This window comes from Lepisosteus oculatus, chromosome 9 (genome assembly GCF_040954835.1).
Source record: "Lepisosteus oculatus isolate fLepOcu1 chromosome 9, fLepOcu1.hap2, whole genome shotgun sequence".
Classification (NCBI taxonomy): domain Eukaryota; kingdom Metazoa; phylum Chordata; class Actinopteri; order Semionotiformes; family Lepisosteidae; genus Lepisosteus; species Lepisosteus oculatus.
In genome coordinates this window covers 15,262,966-15,283,312 of record NC_090704.1, presented here as the reverse complement: position 1 = coordinate 15,283,312, position 20,347 = coordinate 15,262,966, and the positions used below count along the sequence as shown (strand labels likewise).

Genomic DNA, 20,347 nt, shown 5'->3' with positions numbered 1-20,347 from the left:
ATTCCTCTGTCTTTGTTGAACTGGATCAAAATGTGCTCCCTACGTAGACTATTAACGATATAAAGTCCGAGTTATGATTTTACTAATCCACGACTGCCTTTCATATGGAACATATTCACACAAATACCCACACACACAGTGGGAGCCAAGTAATCTACCAGTATGTCTCTGGCCTCTGGGAAGAACCTGGAACACCCAGAGGAAACGGGTGGAACAGGCAAACTCCACACAGATAGCACTCCAGAAACTGAACCCTGGTCCCCAGTGCTGTGAAGTATCTAACCGGTACACAACCTTGCAACCCTCATGCAATACAGTGGAATTATTTAAAAAGTCATGTTTTATGAAATGATGCAACCTTTTGCCTTAAAAGTAACATCCTTGAACTATCAGCACACAGTCCCATAACAGAGTTTAATATTTTGTCATGTAATGAAGAACATAAGCATGGCTACAAACAAGAGGAGGCCATTTGTTTATCTAGTCAGTTATTAGTTAATTGATCAAAGGGTTTTACCAATCTGTATCTTGAAAAAAGACAGGTGCTGAGAGCAACATGACTAGGATGTCCATCCTGTTCTGAATTTTAGAATCACAGATGAGAACACACACTGAACTGTCAGAAAGTTGGGAGCACGATTTGAACCCATGCTTGATTGAGCAATTAAGACCACTCAGCCAACATCATTAAACCATCAATGGGTTCCAAGTTTTCTACACAGCTGAGAAAGAGTTTTCTAAGAAAATATGCAGTGAAACAACATAATTGAACAGATTAAAGTGGAGGATCCTCTTCCCCTTTGCTTGAGAACCTCTAAGAAATCACTGTCAATTAAGACTCCTGTCTCAAATGTGAAATTCACTTCCATACTTTGTTAAAATGAAATGTGTAAAGAATGAGATCTGATCATCAGGTAAACAGGGTCATGGAAGCACTCTCAGCACAGAACCACCATGAAAGGGTTCTGACTTTTGCAAACCACTAAGTTTCCCTCAGTTTCTGGGGACTGGGCAGGAGCACCTATCTCCTTTGTTCAAAACATCGCAGCTTATAAAAACCCAGACTGCTTTACAGAGCAAAATTCTAGGACACGTAAAATACTTTTATTGTGGCAAAAAAAAGCATCATACCAAGGTGTATAACAATCATGTTTATTTCATGTGCTGTCCCCACTAAACATGCAAATTCCACGGGGAGTGCTGAGACAATAAAGACAAGCAGGAAGGAGGCAAAACGCACTACATTAATAAAAGTGGCCTTTATTCCGAGACGGGCAGGAGCAGGGCAGGAAGGAGTGTCAGAGGAGAGGAAGTCCAGAGGCACGATGTGGGTGGTGGCCTGGAGGGGTCAGTAGGGGTCACCGAAAGGATAATGAGGGTGTCCTGCATCCCTGGGAACCGGCTTCTCATCAACCTGCCGGCAGAACCCATGACACATGTGAGTTTCATCATCTTAAACAACACAGCAAGACGATTTCTGCTAGTTTCACCGTTGAGCTACGAATCTTTTTTGTGAACAACTTCCATCTCAAATTCATGATTGATAACTGGGCTGTTTTTCCCCAAACACTTGATGAATTCCGGGCATAAATGCAGTCAAACTACTGTATTTTTCTAAATGTGGCATAAACACAAGTAATCGCAAAGAATAATGTTAAAAAAAACAACAACACAGGTATAGTGAATACAAATCTATACAAAAAGTTACAAACCTACAGATACAAATAAAAGCCAGGAGAGGGCAGCACTTTCATTAATACTCTTCATAGAAAAAATATTTTTTTCTCGTATTTCACATCAAAGGTAAGGACTGACTAGTTCTAAACAATATAGTGTAAGCTGAAATGAAAGTGTCCAGCATAGTCAAACTGTATTGGAAAAGATGATTACATATTGTACAAGAAATACAGTAAAACACAGAGGCATAATGTAAAAAAAAAAAAATTACAGCTGTTATTAGCTACACTGTTTCTAAAGAAATAGAATAACTGTTAGGTAAAAACAGATGCATGTTACAAAAGTAACAGTACTTATTTGAATTTTTATTGAATTCCTTCATTGACACCATCTATCCATCCATTATCAGAAAGTCACTTATTCCTGGTGAGGATCTCAGAAACCCAGATACAAACCTGGAAACACAGGACTCAGGTCGGGGCTACACCCTGCACAGGACCCCTCTACTGCAGGATTTACACACACTAGCACAATTTAGAGACACCGTTAACCCAGCCAGTTTCTTTCTGAGGAACATAGAGTGCCTGGAGAAACCCCATGTGGGCATGGCACAAACCCCACAAAGAAGACACCTCAGCCTGGAATGGAACCTGGAGTGCTGTCAGGCCACTGTGCCACTATCCTCCTTCCAGAGAGAATTGAATGCAGATTGAAACAATTAAAAGTGAAAAGACAACACAAAATACTAGTTATGGGCTAACAAAGCAGCCACAAGAAAATAAAAAAAATCATAAAACACATTTAAATAACTGGTGCAGGTAAACATACCTCTTCCTATGTCCTCTGTTCACAAAACATAACACTATCCATCCTGCTAAGAACTCTATGATGTTTACTGTAATAGAATGCTGCTGTGCAGCTCTTTCCACAACAAAGTAAATTTGCAAAAGACTGTTTCCAAAAGACTGTAGCATAAGAACTACTACTGTGCCGGGGTTTGTCAGGGGATGTCCCATGGAGGGGCCACTCACTGTAATGGTGGGAACAATGTAGCGCCAACCCCTGTTCAGCGCCGTTATACTTTTCATTTCCTCTGGCTCGAGAGTGAAGTCAAACACCTGCAGACACACAGGGAGGCCTGTTTTACACCCCATTGAATACACTGGATAATCCGAGGCATTACATTTCCACTACTTTTTTAACAATGTTTTATGATTTCAAGAATGGTGGCAACACAACTCAGTGATTATTATTTATTAAGTAAATAATATATAAATAAAATAAGTTCCGCCTTGAATCTGATAAAGAAACAACATAAAAGACTGGTGATTACTGGGTGTTTGCATAACACAGAACTGGGTTGAAATAAGGTTTATGATATGAAGTGGCACCAACTGCCCTGTGGATCACTAGCTACGAACTGGAGTGTAGGCACCTCTAGGCTGAGAACAAGAAAGAAGGTGCCCCAGAGAGGGAGTGTTCAGTTATCGCCTGGAGCCAGTCCTCACCTGGATGTTTTCTTTTATCCGGGACTCAGTCACGCTTTTGGGAATGGTCACCACACCGCGCTGGGTCTGCCACCTAGGCAGGGAGAGAGACACCTGTAAATAGACCCAGCCTACAGGTAGCACCAAGCTCTCTCCATTGGGCCAACTCCAAAAAACGGAGACATACAGCAATCTCTCTTTATAATTCGTTCCTCGAAAACTGCTCATAAAGTGAAAGATCACATAATGGAAATTGAATTCCTATGTTATAATTCTTATCTGAAGGAACATTTTTGAGCTCTGGAGAAAAACATTTACACCTTTACCTTAAGACAGCACAGAATGGTATCACCATATGAAAACATTAACATTCCTGGTTAATTATTCGAGTAACATACCGAAAGGCACTGGCTGATGCACAAACAATAACGTTCCTGCTCTGTTATGGTAAAGTATTGTAGTTACTTTGTAACAGTCATTAGCAAAGACATAAACATTAGGTTCTAGCCTTACTATATGCACTTAACACAAACAAGCCTTTATTATACCATAAAGTCAAAAGGTAATAAAAAAATAAAAAGTAAATTCTTCGTCCTGGAAGATGGGAGAAAACAAGAATCGCGGCAATACTTTTACGAGAGCCCAGCTTGGGACGAGTGAAAATCTGCTATTTAAATGAAGAAGCGGGTAGGAGTTACTACTTCTCGTGGAAAGGAGAACTCGTATAGCGATGGATTAGTGTATACCCATGCTTCAGCTGCAGAAACTCGACTCGGGTGACCCCTGTGACAGAGGAGAGGAGAAGGGAAGCCAGCTGTTCTCCCACCCGAGTCCAGTGAGAGACACGGCACCTACCTGAGGATGATTTGAGCAGGGGACTTGTTGTATTTCTGTGCCAGCGCAGCAATGGAAGCCTCTTCCAGCAACACCGGCTCGTCCGGGTGTTTCCAGGCACGGTCCGGGGAGCCCAGCGGGCTGTACGCCGTCACCACCAGCCCCCGGGCACGGCAGTGCGCCAGGAGCTCCGACTGCGCCAGGTAGGGGTGGCACTCCACCTGCACGCACCACAGACATAAGAAGAATATACCCGTATGTGCTGCGTAAAATAAAGAGCATTACTGTGAATACAGCAGGGTGAAATAGGCAGCTTAAATATATCTGCATCTGTTCGAGTAGGGAACTGTCAGCATGCAGCTGCAAACAGATAGCCGAGCAGCCTCTCCAGTTTTCAAAAGAACAAATACAAGTTTATTCCATGCTGAAAAGAAAAGAGACACATTTTAGCTGTGGAGCCTTTTTCAGGTGTGAGGGAGAAAAGACCACCTAAGGTGTGTAAACTTCTTGTTCACAGCTCCCTTGACCGCCCTCAGCAATCATCCACACCTGGCACTTTCTCCTCCAACAGAACTTGCTGCATCACCTGTAAATATATATCCAATACCACGCTCATTCAAGTCCCCTCTGGACAATTCCAGATTACCCAGATGACATCTTGTACCTCCAGCAACCTTATTTACTGCATCTCTTGCAGGAAATGCCCAGCTATCTATGTTGGTGAAACAGGAAGAAGACTAGAGGCCGTTTCAGGGAACATGTCAGGGCTGTGAGGATCAAAGATCTCTCCAAGCCCAAGGTTTCTCATTTCACCTCCTCTAACAGCCATGATCACACTGATCTCTCCGTCTGTGTCCTTACAGGGGGGTTTCAGAACTCCTACTGCAGAAAGACACCCAAAACCAAAATTATCCTGAAACTAGGATCACACCTCCCTCCTTCTCTCATTGAGGCCTTTACAAGTTTGCCTTGGTTTAATATTAAGTGAATTATTGCACAACTGCTGCTCCTCTGTGCTAACAGTGTGCGTTTACCGCCGCGCTCCCCTACACCCCACCTGTAGCACAGCGGGCTTGACGCTGGCCACGCTGAGCACGTCGTCAATCTGCCGCCGGTTGAAGTTGGAGAGGCCGATGGCCCGCACCAGCCCCTTGCCCACCAGCCGCTCCATGGCCGCCCACGTCTCCTTGTAGTCGATGTCGTCGTACAGCAGCGAGCCATCCTCCTTCTTCGGGAAGGGCGCCCCGCCTCGCCTGCGGACCAACCGCCGAGACAAAGCGGGGTTAACACACGGAGCCGCTCAGCGCTTCCAACACGCTGAGCAAGCTAGACGCTCCCCCGGAAGAATTCATCTTCCATCCCCCCTACAGGGCAGCGGGGGTCTGGCCAGCCCCCTGCCCGGCCAGACGCAGGTCTTGCCAGGTCAGGCCATGGTGCTCTGTGAGCAAACGAAGATGGAGGAGAGGTTCCTGTGTCACATTTGTTTCAGGTTTGCACTTGATCTCAGACATTAATAACTTAACTGAACCGCTAAAGTGAACAGAATGTGTTCAAATCAGCTATTTTCCAGGTCTCAATCAGATGCAAGCTGAAAAATCTCTTTAAACCTCACAGGACACACTACTCTAGACTAGAGCTGCCTCTCCAGTTTGCTATACAAGACAGGTTTGCAAAGAAAACCAGCACAGCTCTGATATAATTTCCACCTAAAATAATAAAATTAATAATAGAGTTGTTAGTGTTTCGTATTATATTTATTCCAGAAAACTAAAACTGTAATGGCCCTTTTCACAAACTAAATCAGTAAACCACGACAAGCTTCTCTCCCTGTCTGTGTGTCTCATGGAGAGCAAGCTGGGGTATGCGAAAAGACAGATTCCTAATACAAGAAATTGTATATGGCTAATAAAGTGATCTTATCTTAATTAGGGCCAAGGATTGTTTAAACCTGAAAAAAAACTTAATTTCTCACTCAGGCTCAATCAGATATCTGCACCAGCCAATGGTACAATACATCCTTCAGCTCAATGCACCCATCAGACCCTGAGGGGAAGGGGAACACTTCACCTAGAGCAAACCCTGGAACTGACTGCTGGAAAGGCAATATTTGTAACCCAGGGAAATGGAAAAGCTATATGCCCCTTCCTTGCTCTGTGCAGCCTCAAGGTGGTCTTCCTGTGTAATAAATGGTCCTTGGAGAAATCTGCCTTTGATTAGCAACTCCAAGAAGGACTGCTAACGAGGGCCCTGCTGTGAGGGCGCACAAACATCGCCTGCTAACTCACAGATCGTGCAGCTGACAGCCCCAGACAGGTCTGGACATGACATGCAAACAAGCAAGCGTCTGTGTGACATGATGTGCAGCCCTCTCTTCAGTGAGGACTCCCTAATTTTTTATAGCTTTCAAAGGCTTTAGTACAAACTAGGGAACAATTACTAAAAATTTTAAACCCTCTGGTGCTTGATAAAGGATCCAAAAAGTCATCTCTGTGCATCATCTAGAAGCAAAAATGCGAAGACTGTACGCAACAGCACCTACACCCCATAGCTTCAATAGTCAAGTAAGTCCACAGCCTGCCACTGGGAATTACTCCATCTTTTTCTCCATTCACCTCCTTCCTCCATGCTCTTGTTGTTGATCAATCAGAGCCTTATACGGTATATATGCACCTATTTATGTAAGAGCCCTGCTACTCACACAACAGACCCTGAACAAGGAGCATTACACAAACTACAAACTATATTGCTTCTCTTCAGTCCGTAGAAGATGGACCAGATACCTCCATGGACTTAAAGCAATGTCCTTCATAGGCAGGCTAAGAAAACCTAGAAGGGTATTTCTGATCCTGGAATCCAAAATCTTCAAGGGCCTTGAAGGTATTGAATCCAACACACTTAAAACTGAGAATGCTTTTTTTACACAAAGCTCTCCAGCCACCTTGTCCAAGATGATACACAGGCTTCCTTCAAGAACAGGCTGCATGAGATCCTTGGACCACTTAGTTACTACCAACCAGTTAGATGGCCTTATCACGGATGTAACATTTCTCATGCTCATTCATGAAACATGCACGCCAGCAAGCCTGATACTAGTATTCAAAACCTTTAGCGAAAATTGAATCAAAAGTACACCATCCCTGATAGTCCACCTGAATTTACGGCTAGTTCGTTCAAGCCTGGAACTGGCCGTTGAGCTAAGCATAATTGCACTGGAGTTTCTATTAGACTGTACACAGCACTCTTTCTGAACAATGTCCGCTGACCCCTGCCTGGAGCTTACTGGAAGGCATATGGCCAGTGGATGAGGTAGAGGTCCAGGTACTCCAGTTGCAGATCCCGCAGTGTCTTCAGCAGCGCGGGCTCCACATCCTCAGGGTGGTGGCATGTGTTCCACAGCTTGGATGTTACAAACACGTCCTCACGCCGCAGGCCCTGTTCAGACAGGCATACACTGTAATGTCTTGGCGACATCATCACAGCACTTTGAGAATTATCACCTATCCCTTCCCCTTGCAATATATGTAGGTAAAGCCCAGTCTCATTTCAGAATGCACGCTATAGAATGTCTAACACACTGCTAGAGAATGGCCGATGCAGAATACAGGCTCTGGAATGGCCGATATACTTTAGAATGCACACTCTAGAATGGTCAATATACAATGCAAGCTCTAAACTAGCCAATAGAATAGAATGCACACTTTGGACTGTCTGCTATTGCTAACCAGAATGGATTGTCTGGGTCCAGTTTCAGTTCACCACTGGATCTCACGAAGAAGAAAAAGAGGCTAAAATATGTCTGTTATTTCTGCACTGTTAAGACATTAAAATGTTCAGCTATAGTTCCAAGCACACAGACAAAACAATGGAGGTCATTAAAATCATGTTACTAGCAAAAATTACAAACTGACAGAAGGGACAAAGCTAGAAGGCGAATTCTTGTTAATTACTGGTTTCCCCTCGTAACTTGGTTTTAAAGGTGTTAAAGTCCACCTTGTCGGGTTTTAGCATTTCCTGAAGAGCCTCGCCGATCTCGGACTCGTTGCCGTAGATGGCAGCACAGTCAATGTGACGATAGCCAGCCTGAAGGGCCCACTGTACAGCCTGCTTCACCTGCAATACAAAACCAGCAGTGGGAGGTGGGTACAGAGAGATCACTTGCTGCTACCCACAACGTATAACAGCACAATGAATACAGAGAAAGACCTATTTTCTCCAGCTTTTGCAACTAGTAACTGAGTAGAGTGGATGCATCAGGTGTCAGATACTTTTGAAAGCATTCTCTTTATCCTAGCAGTGACAACATTAAAAGCATCTGGCTCTCACTATGTTGGCAGAGAATGGTTTTCCTTTCCTGCGATTTCCTGGTGTAATTGCAACTGTTGATGGTGGAAATACAGGTTTTCTAGGTTTAGTGAACATGAAGCACCAATACAGTCTCAATAAACAGGTACAGAGCTCCCAGTAACAGTAGAACTTTCTCAACGAGACTAGACAGATCCGGCTGAAGTCTAAACATTTCTTATTACAGATTTGTAGTATTTTTTTCATAAAATCCATGCTTACTTGAAAATCCAGGGAAATATTTTTATTGTAGCACAATGACAAAGCAATGCATAGACTGCTTTGTCATTTCCTGCACTTCAAAAAAAATCTGATAAAAGAGGGGAGTGGAATATATTATTGAGCCATGGTTCCTTGTTTCCCTGTACAGATATGAATAAATCTCTGTGCACGTTAACTCTGCTTTGCGTCTTAAAAGAAATAAGGAACTTCCAATCTCTTCTATATTTTCTCTGGTTTGTTTTTAGGGACTTTAAAAATATCCCCGATAATTGTTGTTTAGTTTTGTTTAGAGTATATGAGAATACTCTGCAGGATCAATGAAAAAAAAACACAGTCAAACTAGAGGGAAAATGTGAAGTGGTAGTGTAATAGTTTCTGAAGAGACCAGGGCTTGTCCATGTGAGAAAAGAGGAAAAAAAGGACAGAAAAGAGCTCTTTGATACGTGACCCACATCTGCCATTTTAATGAGAGTTTTTTGTCTGCACTGTCTCTTATCCAGCACTTCATCTGGTTTCCTTGGTAACGAAACCAAAAGGCCCAGTGCCACCATACAGCCTGGGATGAAAGTGGAAGGGACAGTCTTTAGTGATAAACAAACCTTGCCGGAAATTAAAAAAAGGTAAAAATGACAAACAAATGCAAAGCACACCAAGCAACAGAATCACTAAGAACAACAAAAATTCTTCACAGAAATACACTGTTTGAAAATTTGGAAAAGAACAGTAACAAAATTCTAAACCTTATAATGTAACAATGCCACTGTTAAAGAAGGACATGTATTATTGTGGCACCACAATATTTAATTACCATATGTTATTCTTTACAGCTATTGGCAGAAACATCCACTCTTCTTTGTCAGATACAACTGAGAGAAGGCTCATTTAAACAGTTTCACAACAGTATTTCTTCTAAATGACACACCTAGCTTTGCAATACAATTTGCTCTGCCACCAGGCTGTTATTTAACTTCCAAAGCCAAGATAAACAGTCCATAACTTTTAAAACTGACGTTTGAAAATCTTTCCTTTGCTTCTTGCCATGTATGCAAAAATATTTCCAATTTGAGACCATTTTTTTTAAATTGAGACACTAAACCAAGGTCCTATCCCCAATCACATGGATTGGCCACTCTTTTCATAACATGCTATCCCTGGTGTCAGGGATCTAATTAAAATACAGACTGTAAATATTTAATAAAGGCATTCCTGATAATCATCTACTCTTCTGTCTAGGTTCAATGTAAACTGCAGAGTACTTATTGAGTGTGATTTCCTGAAAAAGGAACAGTCAGCCTTGAAAGGTCGAAAACACCTGGAACAGACAGTAAGAGAGACGTCAGTGAACACAGTCTCACCTTTCCAGGATCACTCTTCCACGTTCCCAGGCCAATTAGAGGCATCTTCCGCCCCGTGCTGAGAACAGCAAAGTCATTCATGCCTGCACCTGTCTGATGTACCTGGAGAAAAAAGAAATACAGGTGGCCAGCTGTCGACAGCAGCAGAACCTAAGCCTGTTCTATCACATCTACTCAAGCATCATCAAGCAAATCTGGAAGTAAAAGAGATAAAAACTAAGGCCAATAGGCAGATATTTAAAACAACTTTCAGGTTATTCAATAACAGTTTTCTCATTTAATTCCCTAGCTGAAACAACTTAAAATGACTTAAATAACTCAAAGAATCCCACTGCAATTACCAGTTGTGTTCAAACAAATCGTAAGTTTTAATATTGATCTGTATATGTGACTCTAAAGGGAAAGTGCCCTGTTGCCATCATAGATTGTATTTATAACTTCTAGCCATCTTTGCAGGTCCTAATGTGAGACTAGAATATCCAGGCCTTTCAGAACACAAGAATGGCTTGCGTTTTCTCCTTTTCCCAATTGTGTGTCTATAACAGATTGAATATCAAATAATGAGCAGTCTATCTAATGTTTTGTTGGACTTCCAATTTTACTTTTACACACAGTTAGCAGGGCAAGAACAATAAAAGTGGTTGGAAATTTTTGTTGAATCAGATTTGTTTTGATTTTACAAAAAAGACAAATGGTGCATGAAAATCCAAACAGAAGTAGCAAAATCATTATGCATTAACCATACTGAGGAAAAAGAAAACTGCATATTCAAATGCAATCCTTATACTACCACACCATTTGTTCCATAATCCTTCACTACTTGTCAACAGGTTCCCAGTTTGTATCACAAAAACAGCTCTTTTCAATAGCTGCATTATGTATTGTTCTGCCAGGTCCATAATTTATTGTACTCATTTGAATTGCAAACCCTGTTACACCACTCATCGATACCTGCCTTTTGTACTGTTAATTGTTATAGTTAGAAGTTATCATTTTATAGTGTAATATTTGTTTGGGGGGTAAGTTGAGTTTGATAAGGACATTAGCTAAATCGATCAAACTAATTCCTGTTGATGTAAGAAGATATTTTATTTTGTGATAATTGATTAGTATGGGAAACAGGCACATCAACAGAACTAAATAGTCGACCACACCGGTTTGAGGAAAATATGTTTTTTTTTTTAAAAGTCAGTAGAAGAATTCTCATTACGTATTGCACATTAACTCAGCACCCAAAGTACAACGCTCTTCGCTATCTTTAATAATTAGCCTGGGTCACGAGGAGAAACCAGTCATGTGACGGCGCTGGAAACGGACTTCAGAGGGTTAAGTGAAGTGAAATCTGCTGTAAATCAGGCGAGTTCCTACAGATACCCACAATCCCAACAGACAGCTGCCGTCAGCACTTATTTCTTGCTTTCCTTTTGCAGATTATTTCCTTTTGCAGATTAAGTGCTGTTTTTTCCACTTGCATAATATTAATATTCTACTGCCGTTTTTGCGATTATATATTAAATTGCGAATATGATGTTGCCCATCCGTTACCGTACCCCACGCAAATAAGTATGTGAATTCTCTTTGCAGCCCTGTCATTTTGGCAACATAATTATGCCAACATTTACGTCGAGGAAAATGTTTTTGAATCACCTGTTTCTCACATAGTTTCTCACTGTCCCAGTTTCACATACATCCTAACTACTTAAAAACTTGGCTGCCTGTTTTCTGATCGCATACCTACTATATTCACCCCGATAATGCACACTTACCTTTCGAAAGACTTGTAGTTGGGAATAATTACTCACCGGTCTCTTGACACAAGACTGGACACGTTTCAGGACAGAGCACCAAAATGAGACAGGCAGTGCAAGATGCATTTTCTACTTCTACACTAAACGCTGTGCTGCAAATGTTAAGACGTAAAGCAGTTAGTTTAACCCCAATAAGAAATGTGTCACTCACGAGTTTGCAGGAGCTGTCTGTTAAATAACTGCAGTTCTTCTTCACTACTCAGTGTATTTGAATATGTTACATTTTCCAGAGAGCGTCTCCTTTTGTTTGATATTTCCGTTTCCGGGTTTGAACTCAGTGTCCTGTTTTCTTTTCTACCCCTAAAAATCCTCGTTTTTTCTGATTCAGCTGCGACAGCTACAGAAAATGGCAAAGCAGCCTTCGTGACAAAATAAATTACTTTTGCTGGACGCTTAGTTTATTTCACATAGATGTAAAAAAGCATGAAAATGTTATGATATACATATGGTTTCGCATTCCGACGCTGTTTCTTAAACATCAAATTCTATCACTCAAATATTAAACGCATTTTTAACTGTTTTCCATGATGAGTAGTAAACTTAATGATACTTTACCACTGGATAATTAACCCAGTCAAGTCGCAGCAAAATAGAGAATGCTGTTTATGAAACAAATTTGAATAAATCGCGTCTCCAATAAAAACCCGTGTTCACGGTGTTTTATTCCACTGGTGAGTTCGCGGAATAAAAACAAGGTTCTAAAATTCATAATTGTAATGAGAAATCCGGGATTCAAAATTTAGATAATTTTATTACCATACTAATTAGATGTGGGCAGTCACACTGCAACACTTAAACTGAAGTTCCCTTGATTGACCTTTCACACACATACTAGATAAGCACCGTTAATAGCCTAAGGGGGGAAATATACGTTAAGTCTTTTATGTAATTTACGTAAAACGTAAAGTGTTTTATGTAATCAATGCCTTCTGCGATCTGTAAGTGACCCGAGAAATGCACAATGCAGAGAAACTCTCATACGAAGTTGTCAATAAAAGTATTAGCAATACTTTTACTGATAAAAAAAGAAACATACGATTTTTCTTCCGTTTTTTGCAGAAAGAGCCAGAAGAAATGCTTTGCTCTATCTGTCCTACCGACATGCTTCGTATCTTTGTAAAAACTTGGAAAACTGCAAAGTCATGCTAGAACAGCACACAAAGAAGCATATTGTGAAAAAGAGATGTCAGAGGCCGGTGGCAAGAGGCGGGTTACTTGTACCATCGCGATATCTAGGCGGGTATAAAAACTTGAACGTCGGTACAGGCTCTTTCTACAACTGCTTCCTTCTGTGGAAAGGTCTGTGCTGGTGAAAGGTTACGGTATTATAGTGAGTACTCGCTTATTTGGATTTAAGGAATGCATCTATTTTCTGAAGCGTTATGGAAGTTTATTTCGTTAAAATATTACTTTTCTAGAATTTGTATTCATCATCCACCATCTGAGGTTTTTGTATTCTGTCGTAATTAATTTACGGCTGAATTAATTTGAACATTTTAGTAAGACTAATGAAGTACAGCCGTTTGCAGGTACTTGGGCAAACATTAAAGCGTTTGGCAAAATTTCTGAAGCTGGTAGTTTGTATTTCAAAGGACGTTTTTCGATGTATTTATATACAGGTTGTAGCAAAGCCTTGCAAATTAATTCATCTCGCTAGTGTGAGAACTGGAGACCAAGATTGTCTCTTCTGAAGTTGGTTGTTGCCGTAACCTGCAGGTATATCTAATTTAACATTTCTCCAGCACGGAGTCTGTTTCTCAAGTTCATTGTCAGACTCTGTTAAACTGAGTCCCGCAAGCTTCTGCTAATCTGTGAAAACGGTTAGGCTAAAGACGGTTTACATCCTCTTGAAACGCTCTTTACGTAATTTTGTTTGGTAACTATAACATTTTAAGAAATGCTTAAAATTCGTTTGTATTTCCCATTCTGTAGTGGGAGTCGATGTTTATACAGTAACGATACAAAGCCTCTGCATCTGTCATATTTTACAGTGGCTTTCTTGCACATCTGCAGGAAGCCTAAATTTAATCGCCTCTCACCTGGTTCTGACTTTGCGGTCGGGTAAACTGAACTGGGATGACAGGTTCCACCACCACCTGTGTTTCTAATTTTGCAAAATATAATCTCTGTACGACTATAGTTTCGTGGGTTAGAGAACTTGAGTTTCTCTTAACCTCAGCTGTGCATTGATATGGTAATTTTGTAGTATTCATTTGGTTATTTCTGTAAAGAGAAGTCTGAAAATTCTTCCACTAAAGGCTGATTGTGCAAGTTGCCTTCGGCACTCATATTTGAACTTTGGCATGCTTGCTTTAAAGCTACAGTATAAACTGCATTTTCAACAGATTTATATCGGTGTCCTTGACCAACAAAACGTTGCGAAAGTGGGCACGTAATGTTAAGCTCTCTATGAAATAAGGAGAACAGTTATAAAAAGCATCTTAAAATCCGTTCATTATCTATTCAATTGCATAAAAGCTTAGACAGTTCAAAAACCTGATTTGCATCTAAATATAGTAACGTTGTTTGGCAAACATTGATTGCGTTTTTTCCCGTAAATTTTAACCAAAATTGTTTTACATACAGTATGTTCAAAAGCAGGATTTAGTTTTAACATGATTAGCTCTAAATGATAGTCGTAGCCTTTTGTCATGTTCAGTTGTGCATACAATCATTCGTTGAATTTTGTCAAACTTTATCGTAGAATCCTCCGACTTGATTCGGAGTAGAGACTTACTCCAAACATTATACCCTAATATTTGTACGTGTTCCTAAAATCGTGGAGGAAAATTGTCGCTTAACACTCCAATGCAATCCAATGTATTTATTGATTTGGTTTATAATTTCCAGCAGTTCTGAACATATGCATCTGTCTACATTCATTAACTAAACTGGTATTTTGTGGTCAAAGTACAACTCGGCCATATTTCTTTTTAAAGAAGCCCTAAATTAGTGACGTTGGCTTGTTTAATATGCGGAGTGTTGGTCTATTGGCTAGGAAGAGTGAAATTTTAAGAGCGGGCTTGTTGCTAGGTAACGGCCAATGAGGGTACCAGCAAGAGGATTCTTCCAACATGCAGCTTCAACAGGTGTAGGAGACTGTTTTGGGGTCCTAAAAATAGATCTCGATCAGCCTGCAAGTGCTCTAGATGTCCTTGATGAATGTATGGACAGTCGTTGGCAGCACGTTTTGCTGTCTTTTGAAATGCTTGAAGATATTTTTAAGACCATTATTTGAAATCTTTTAAGTAAATATTCTCGGAGAAGTAGGAATGTATTTGTGTGCCTTGCATTTGCCTTAACTTTGCTGATTTGCTAGATTATTTTTATTTGTAACTTATCAAGGTCTTATTACCAGGAGAAAGCAAATGTTGCAATACATCTTATCACAACCCAAATCACACCCAGCCTTTCAAAGTTTCAGTGGGTAGAATAGTACATGCAACTATGAAGTCAACAGTACCTGCATACAAATGTCTGTTGTATATAGGACCAGTAGGCACTTTTATTTTAGGCACAAATGACGGGTGCATCTTTCTGTGATGACCCCAATCTATTTTCTTTTTCCTTCTAGCTAAGGTCAAGATGTCGGCTGGAAATGCTCGTATCGGGAAGCCTGCCCCTGACTTCCAGGCCACAGCAGTGATGCCTGACGGCCAGTTCAAGGAGATCAAGCTCTCCGATTACAGAGGTAAGAGCCCTAAGCTGTCCTGACTCGGAGGATGGAGGGATGCTGTGATAAATGGACAACCAGAAGCAGGCCAGATCGCCTGCCTGCTCCCACAGGCTGTTTGCACTTTTGTGGACCAAAGTGCAGTGGGAGGAGAAAGTGTTAAGAGTTGGCTAAAGTTTAGAGCTGCTCATGTGACTAAGAGCTCTGAATGGAGATCTGAGAAATCCAGATTCCCCAATTCAGCTACTCACAGTGGGTAAAGTGGTTCCTCAAAGTGAGTGGTTTTAAGGCTTTCTTTAGAATGTTTTATGGGCATGGGGAAAGCACAAGTTATTAAACTATTTTTGATTTGTGAATTCCAATTGACCATTTGTATAATTGTTTTTCCTATATGCCTTTATTACATTTTGTTTTGTGCTGAAGAGGGTAAGTGGTCAGGGATCTGGACTTGGGCCTGGCAAGCTATGGGTTCAGGTCCCAGTTGAGCAAGGTACTCCCCCGGGCTCAGTCTGGTACAGTGCTCTGCTGTAGAAATTGGTACTTTCCAAGTTCTCATAGTAAGTGAGAATGAGTTCATTTGATCTGCAACATGATTTGACCAGATTATTATTATTAGTGGAAAGCGTAGAGCACTCAGCCCTATTTTCCAGCAAAGAATAATTACTTACATTTATATAGCGCTTTTCTGGACACTCCACTCAAAGCACTTTACAGGTAATGGGGACTCCCCTCCACCACCACCAATGTGCAGCATCCACCTGGATGATGCGATGGCAGCCATAGTGCGCCAGAATGCTCACCACACATCAGCTATCAGTGGGGAGGAGAGCAGAGTAATGAAATACATTATATGGAATGCATTAAGTGGTTATAGATTGGTTTCCATTTCTGACCAGCACAAGGTCATAGGGGTGGATAAACCAGAGTTCAAAGTCCTGTGGCTGTGCAGTCCTGCATTGGTCCTGGAGAGAACCTGTGTAGGTTATCTAGTCTGCTTCAAGCAGAAGGTACTAGGAGAAGCTATTAAATTAAGCTAACCAGACAGACACAACAGTCTTCTATGACCTGAATTAAATAATCCTATGATAAGGTGTGTAACGTCTTCTCCTATAATGCAGGTAAGTTAAAAGATTTTCCAGTTTTAGAAACCCTTATTTAAAGGGTAAATCATGGAGAAAAATGTCAAAACATCGAGTTAATTTAAGCTTCCTCAATAGTGTTTCAGATTTTTTCCTTATTGAAAGCATTCTGCTATTTTAAATAGTGTGTAAAGCCTGTATAATTGTAGAAAGTTAACTGCATTAACTTTATACACAGAAATACACCTATTGTCTGCATCAGTGTTAGAGTGCCTTTCTTTGGATTGGGGTCTTTTGTGAGGGGGGGATATCGCCTGCTGTGTACTCCAATTGGCTGCTCTAGCCGAGACCAATCTTCCCGACTGCCGTCTGTCTGCAGGGAAGTACGTCGTGTTCTTCTTCTACCCACTGGACTTCACCTTCGTGTGCCCCACCGAGATCATCGCCTTCAGCGACGGCGCCGAGGAGTTCAAGAAGATCAACTGCGAGGTCATTGGTGCCTCGGTGGATTCTCACTTCTGTCACCTGGCCTGGTATGTTGCAGACACTTCCCTTCAGAGCCTCATTCCTTGGAATATCCCATTTGCTGGCCTAACGGGGATACACCCTACTACTCCAGATCCATGTAACAAATCAGTGTTGCCAGGATCTTCATGCAGAAAGGAATCTGTAGACATTAGTTTGTTCCCTTTCTAAACCCAATTTAAAGAAGTAGACCTCATTGGGCACAGAAGTGGTTTTATCCTTATTAGGTGTTAAAATCTTCCGTGGCTGTATCTGACAATTAATAAAATGAAAAATCTATCACTGGAGAAATCTTTTCAGAAAGTAGATCTGCTATTGGTTACAGATTTCTTTGTGTTGCAACGGCAATCTGAGTCTTTTTTTTTTTTTTTTTTTTTTTTTTTTGCCCGATGTAGGATCAACACACCTCGAAAACAGGGAGGCCTGGGCCACATGAAAATTCCCTTGGTGGCTGACACGCTGCGCTCAATCTCCAAAGATTATGGGGTGCTGAAGGAGGACGAGGGCATTGCTTTCAGGTGAGTAACAGTGAGGTTTGAGTAGTCTCTTCCTCTGTTGCAGTGGTCTGCTGATCCACCCTTGTAGTTACTGGTACTTTTGAAGTGGTGAATAAACAGGTCTGGAAGACATGCACATTACTCCTACTCCTAAAGTAATTGGGCTCATAAATTATTCATACTTTGGCCAGAAGACTGTTTGGCTGTACTGGATCATGGATTCAGATCCCTTGGTCTGTTTTCTCCCAACATCAAAGGTTTATTTTTGATTTTTTTTTTATAGCCCCTTTGCTATGACACTTAATATGTTGCTTGTTTGAGGGGCTGCTCCATGGTGCAGTGGTTTGCATTGCTGCCTCTCACTGCTGGTGCCCTGGGTTGGGTTGCAGTCTTGGGGTGCAGTTTGAAAGTTCTGTGTTCTTGTGAGTTTTCTCTGGGTGCTCTGGTCTCTCTTAACAGTTCAGATTAGCTTCTGGTAAAATTGGCCTTAGCTGTGCGTGTGTGAGGGATTGTGTACGTGTCTGCCCTGTGATGGACTGACATCCTGTCTAGGGTGTACTCTGCTCTGTGTCCGTTGCTTGCCAGAATGGACTTCCACTCCCCTGTGACACTGAATTGGAAGAAGCAGGTAGAAGATGGATGGATGAATGTTCGATTGGTCCATCTAGACCAGCTAAAAGATACTTTGTTTACAATCCATGCAATTCCCTTTATCCATTGCTCTGTAACAAAGCTGTGCACAACAAGGAGGTGCTTAAAGTTGGGGGAAGAAGCAATATGAGGAGGAAAGGATTTGAATTTGAACCAAGTAGGCCAGCTTTAGCAGAGGAGACCCTGAATATGCTGGGAAGTGCTTGAAGCTTCTGTGATTCTTCTCAGAAAATACTGTATCTCAGACAAAACTGTAACTCAAACAGTTTTGATCATATGACGGGGAATTTGTCAGTGGTTGAAGTCCCCCTCCCCTACTGAACAGTCAGAGGGTTATAGTTGGACTATACATCACAGCTTGTAGTGAAAAAGGTGTACTTTTATATAGGTGACCTCTTTTCTTAATGGGTACATTAATGTTGTACGCCGTTTGGAATTGCCACTGGTAAACCTAAAGCAGAGCCCAAGAACATAACCCCTCCCAAAGACTTGTGTGACGAGCCAAGGCTCTGCTGCCTTTAAGAAATCCATGTAATGTTGGCAGCCACACCAGATTCTTACCTCAGAAATGGTTGTCCTGCAGTGTAGGTTGATCATCTTATATTCGTTTGATTTCAGAGAACTGTAGGAAGAAATGTTGGGGAAACTCCGTCTGCTGTGTCCCATGTGAACCCTGTAATAAGCTGACAAATTTCCTGATTAAACTTAACAGGATATGTGTGAGATCAGCAGTGCACCGAATCAGTGCAGCCTTCCTCTATTATTTTATCATGTGAAGTGCTAAATAAGATTTTGACAAATTAGTTGGAAAGGCCTTGGACAGTTTCTTGTTTTCCCATTGTTTTCCAGATTTTTTTAATACTACCTTCTGTTTCAGAGGTTTATTCATCATTGATGACAAGGGGATCCTGAGGCAAATCACCATTAATGACCTCCCTGTAGGCCGATCAGTAGACGAGACCCTGCGCTTAGTGCAGGCCTTTCAGTTCACAGACAAGCATGGAGAAGGTAAGACTTTTTTTTTTTTTTTCCCCCTGAGTTACCTTCATGATTTAAGTCTATGGACTGTGGAATTTAGCACAATCACCAATTCTCTCAAGGTCCCTGAGAAGTCACTCTTCCAGCTGTGGTAGCCAAAGTAATGGGCAACTGGGCCTGCCTGGCAGTTTTATGCATGATGGGAAGTTAATTGCTTAATGAACTTGGGAACCAAACCTGTGTGAAAACATCTGCTTTCAGTATACTTTGTATCCCTCAGTTACTCCTTTGTTTTGGCAATTATCTGTAGCTCAGCCTGCACCCCAAGTGTGCACTTGTGCTGGTTGAGAAGTTCAATACAAACCCTTTAAAAAAAATTAAAAAATCTATTAAAACATCAAAGCAGTTTACTTCAAAGCCACGTTCATTATATTCCTCAGCATGCTCATCTGCACTGGATGGATAAGCCTTCAAAGTCTTATTTAATGATGCCAAGAGCAATTCATCTGGAGTTCTCAGTTTTACATTGTTGAAATAAAGTAAAGGGTGTTAAATAAGATAAATAACGATGCCATGTTGGGTGAGGTGGTTAAAGGTCAAAGTGCGTTAACCATATTTGTTGGTTTCTAGTGTGCCCCGCGGGATGGAAACCAGGAAGTGACACCATCAAGCCCGATGTCCAGAAGAGCAAAGACTTCTTCGCCAAGCAAAAATAAACTGACTCGTCTGTGCACTGTTTTCTAGGCCTTACCACTGCTACACTGTGTAGGGGATCAAAGTTGTGAATTTCCGAAAAATGGTGTAATGATGTTCTAGTGACATGTACTTGTTATATTTTATTACTGTTAAAATTGTTACAAAATGTAACTTGAAGAGTCCTTGTCATCATAAAAGCCCACGTGACTCTTGATGTTTGTGAAAGATTCCTTGAGTAACTGAATAAGCCTTTTAGTACCTCCTGCTTCTGCGGTCTTGTGAAGATGCTAGCTTAGTGCTGCCGAGCTCTAGATTTTGCAAGACGGTTGTAGTATGAAACCTGGTATTGGAGATGTAGGGTCACGGAGCCTGAATGTAGTCCTTCATAAAAGCTAGAGCCATCCTTTAAGGTCACCAGCTACTGTACTGTAAGGAGAAGTGGATATTTGTATTAAAGAAGAACTGTAAATGTAGAACAGAAATGTATTTTTGCTTCATAAAGTACTTGTTTTTGGTTTCCCTCC

The 20,347-nt window shown here is 41.3% G+C and overlaps 2 protein-coding genes across 4 annotated transcripts; one reads left to right on the top strand and one right to left on the bottom strand.

Moving 5' to 3' along the window:
• Positions 1-1,138: 1,138 nt before the first annotated feature.
• Positions 1,139-12,853, bottom strand: akr1a1b (aldo-keto reductase family 1, member A1b (aldehyde reductase)). Of its 3 annotated transcripts, none has more exons than XM_015355599.2 (9): positions 11,876-12,853; positions 9,917-10,018; positions 7,989-8,108; positions 7,279-7,430; positions 5,056-5,251; positions 4,020-4,219; positions 3,186-3,258; positions 2,709-2,795; positions 1,139-1,414 (listed from the first exon to the last, which is right to left on the bottom strand). In XM_015355599.2, exons 2-9 carry the CDS (start codon positions 9,995-9,997, stop codon positions 1,349-1,351), a joined length of 975 nt encoding a protein of 324 aa, XP_015211085.2. In that variant the 5' UTR covers positions 9,998-10,018; positions 11,876-12,853; the 3' UTR covers positions 1,139-1,348. The 3 variants fall into 3 exon arrangements, with proteins under 3 accessions (XP_015211085.2, XP_015211084.2, XP_006634893.3); XM_015355598.2 differs by lacking the exon at positions 11,876-12,853 and adding an exon at positions 11,719-11,848; XM_006634830.3 differs by lacking the exon at positions 11,876-12,853 and adding an exon at positions 11,683-11,785.
• A 102-nt stretch (positions 12,854-12,955) lies between these two features.
• prdx1 (peroxiredoxin 1) lies at positions 12,956-20,309 on the top strand. The gene is made up of 6 exons (XM_006634831.3): positions 12,956-13,054; positions 15,299-15,415; positions 16,856-17,009; positions 17,397-17,519; positions 19,027-19,157; positions 19,758-20,309. Exons 2-6 carry the CDS (start codon positions 15,310-15,312, stop codon positions 19,841-19,843), a joined length of 600 nt encoding a protein of 199 aa, XP_006634894.2. The 5' UTR covers positions 12,956-13,054; positions 15,299-15,309; the 3' UTR covers positions 19,844-20,309.
• Positions 20,310-20,347: the final 38 nt, after the last annotated feature.

What these genes read in the sequence shown, in the direction of transcription:
- akr1a1b (XM_015355598.2), bottom strand. Translation starts at nt 11,790, where the DNA reads ATGCATCTTGCACTGCCTGTCTCATTTTGGTGCTCTGTCCTGAAACGT. An exon ending in AGTCTTGTGTCAAGAGACCG is followed by an intron (nt 10,019 to 11,718) that starts GTGAGTAATTAT and finishes TTTTTTCTCCAG; the next exon opens with GTACATCAGACAGGTGCAGG. An exon ending in ACATTGTTCCCACCATTACA is followed by an intron (nt 1,415 to 2,708) that starts GTGAGTGGCCCC and finishes TTCTGCCGGCAG; the next exon opens with GTTGATGAGAAGCCGGTTCC.
- prdx1 (XM_006634831.3), top strand. Translation starts at nt 15,310, where the DNA reads ATGTCGGCTGGAAATGCTCGTATCGGGAAGCCTGCCCCTGACTTCCAG. An exon ending in GACGAGGGCATTGCTTTCAG is followed by an intron (nt 17,520 to 19,026) that starts GTGAGTAACAGT and finishes CTTCTGTTTCAG; the next exon opens with AGGTTTATTCATCATTGATG. An exon ending in CACAGACAAGCATGGAGAAG is followed by an intron (nt 19,158 to 19,757) that starts GTAAGACTTTTT and finishes GTTGGTTTCTAG; the next exon opens with TGTGCCCCGCGGGATGGAAA.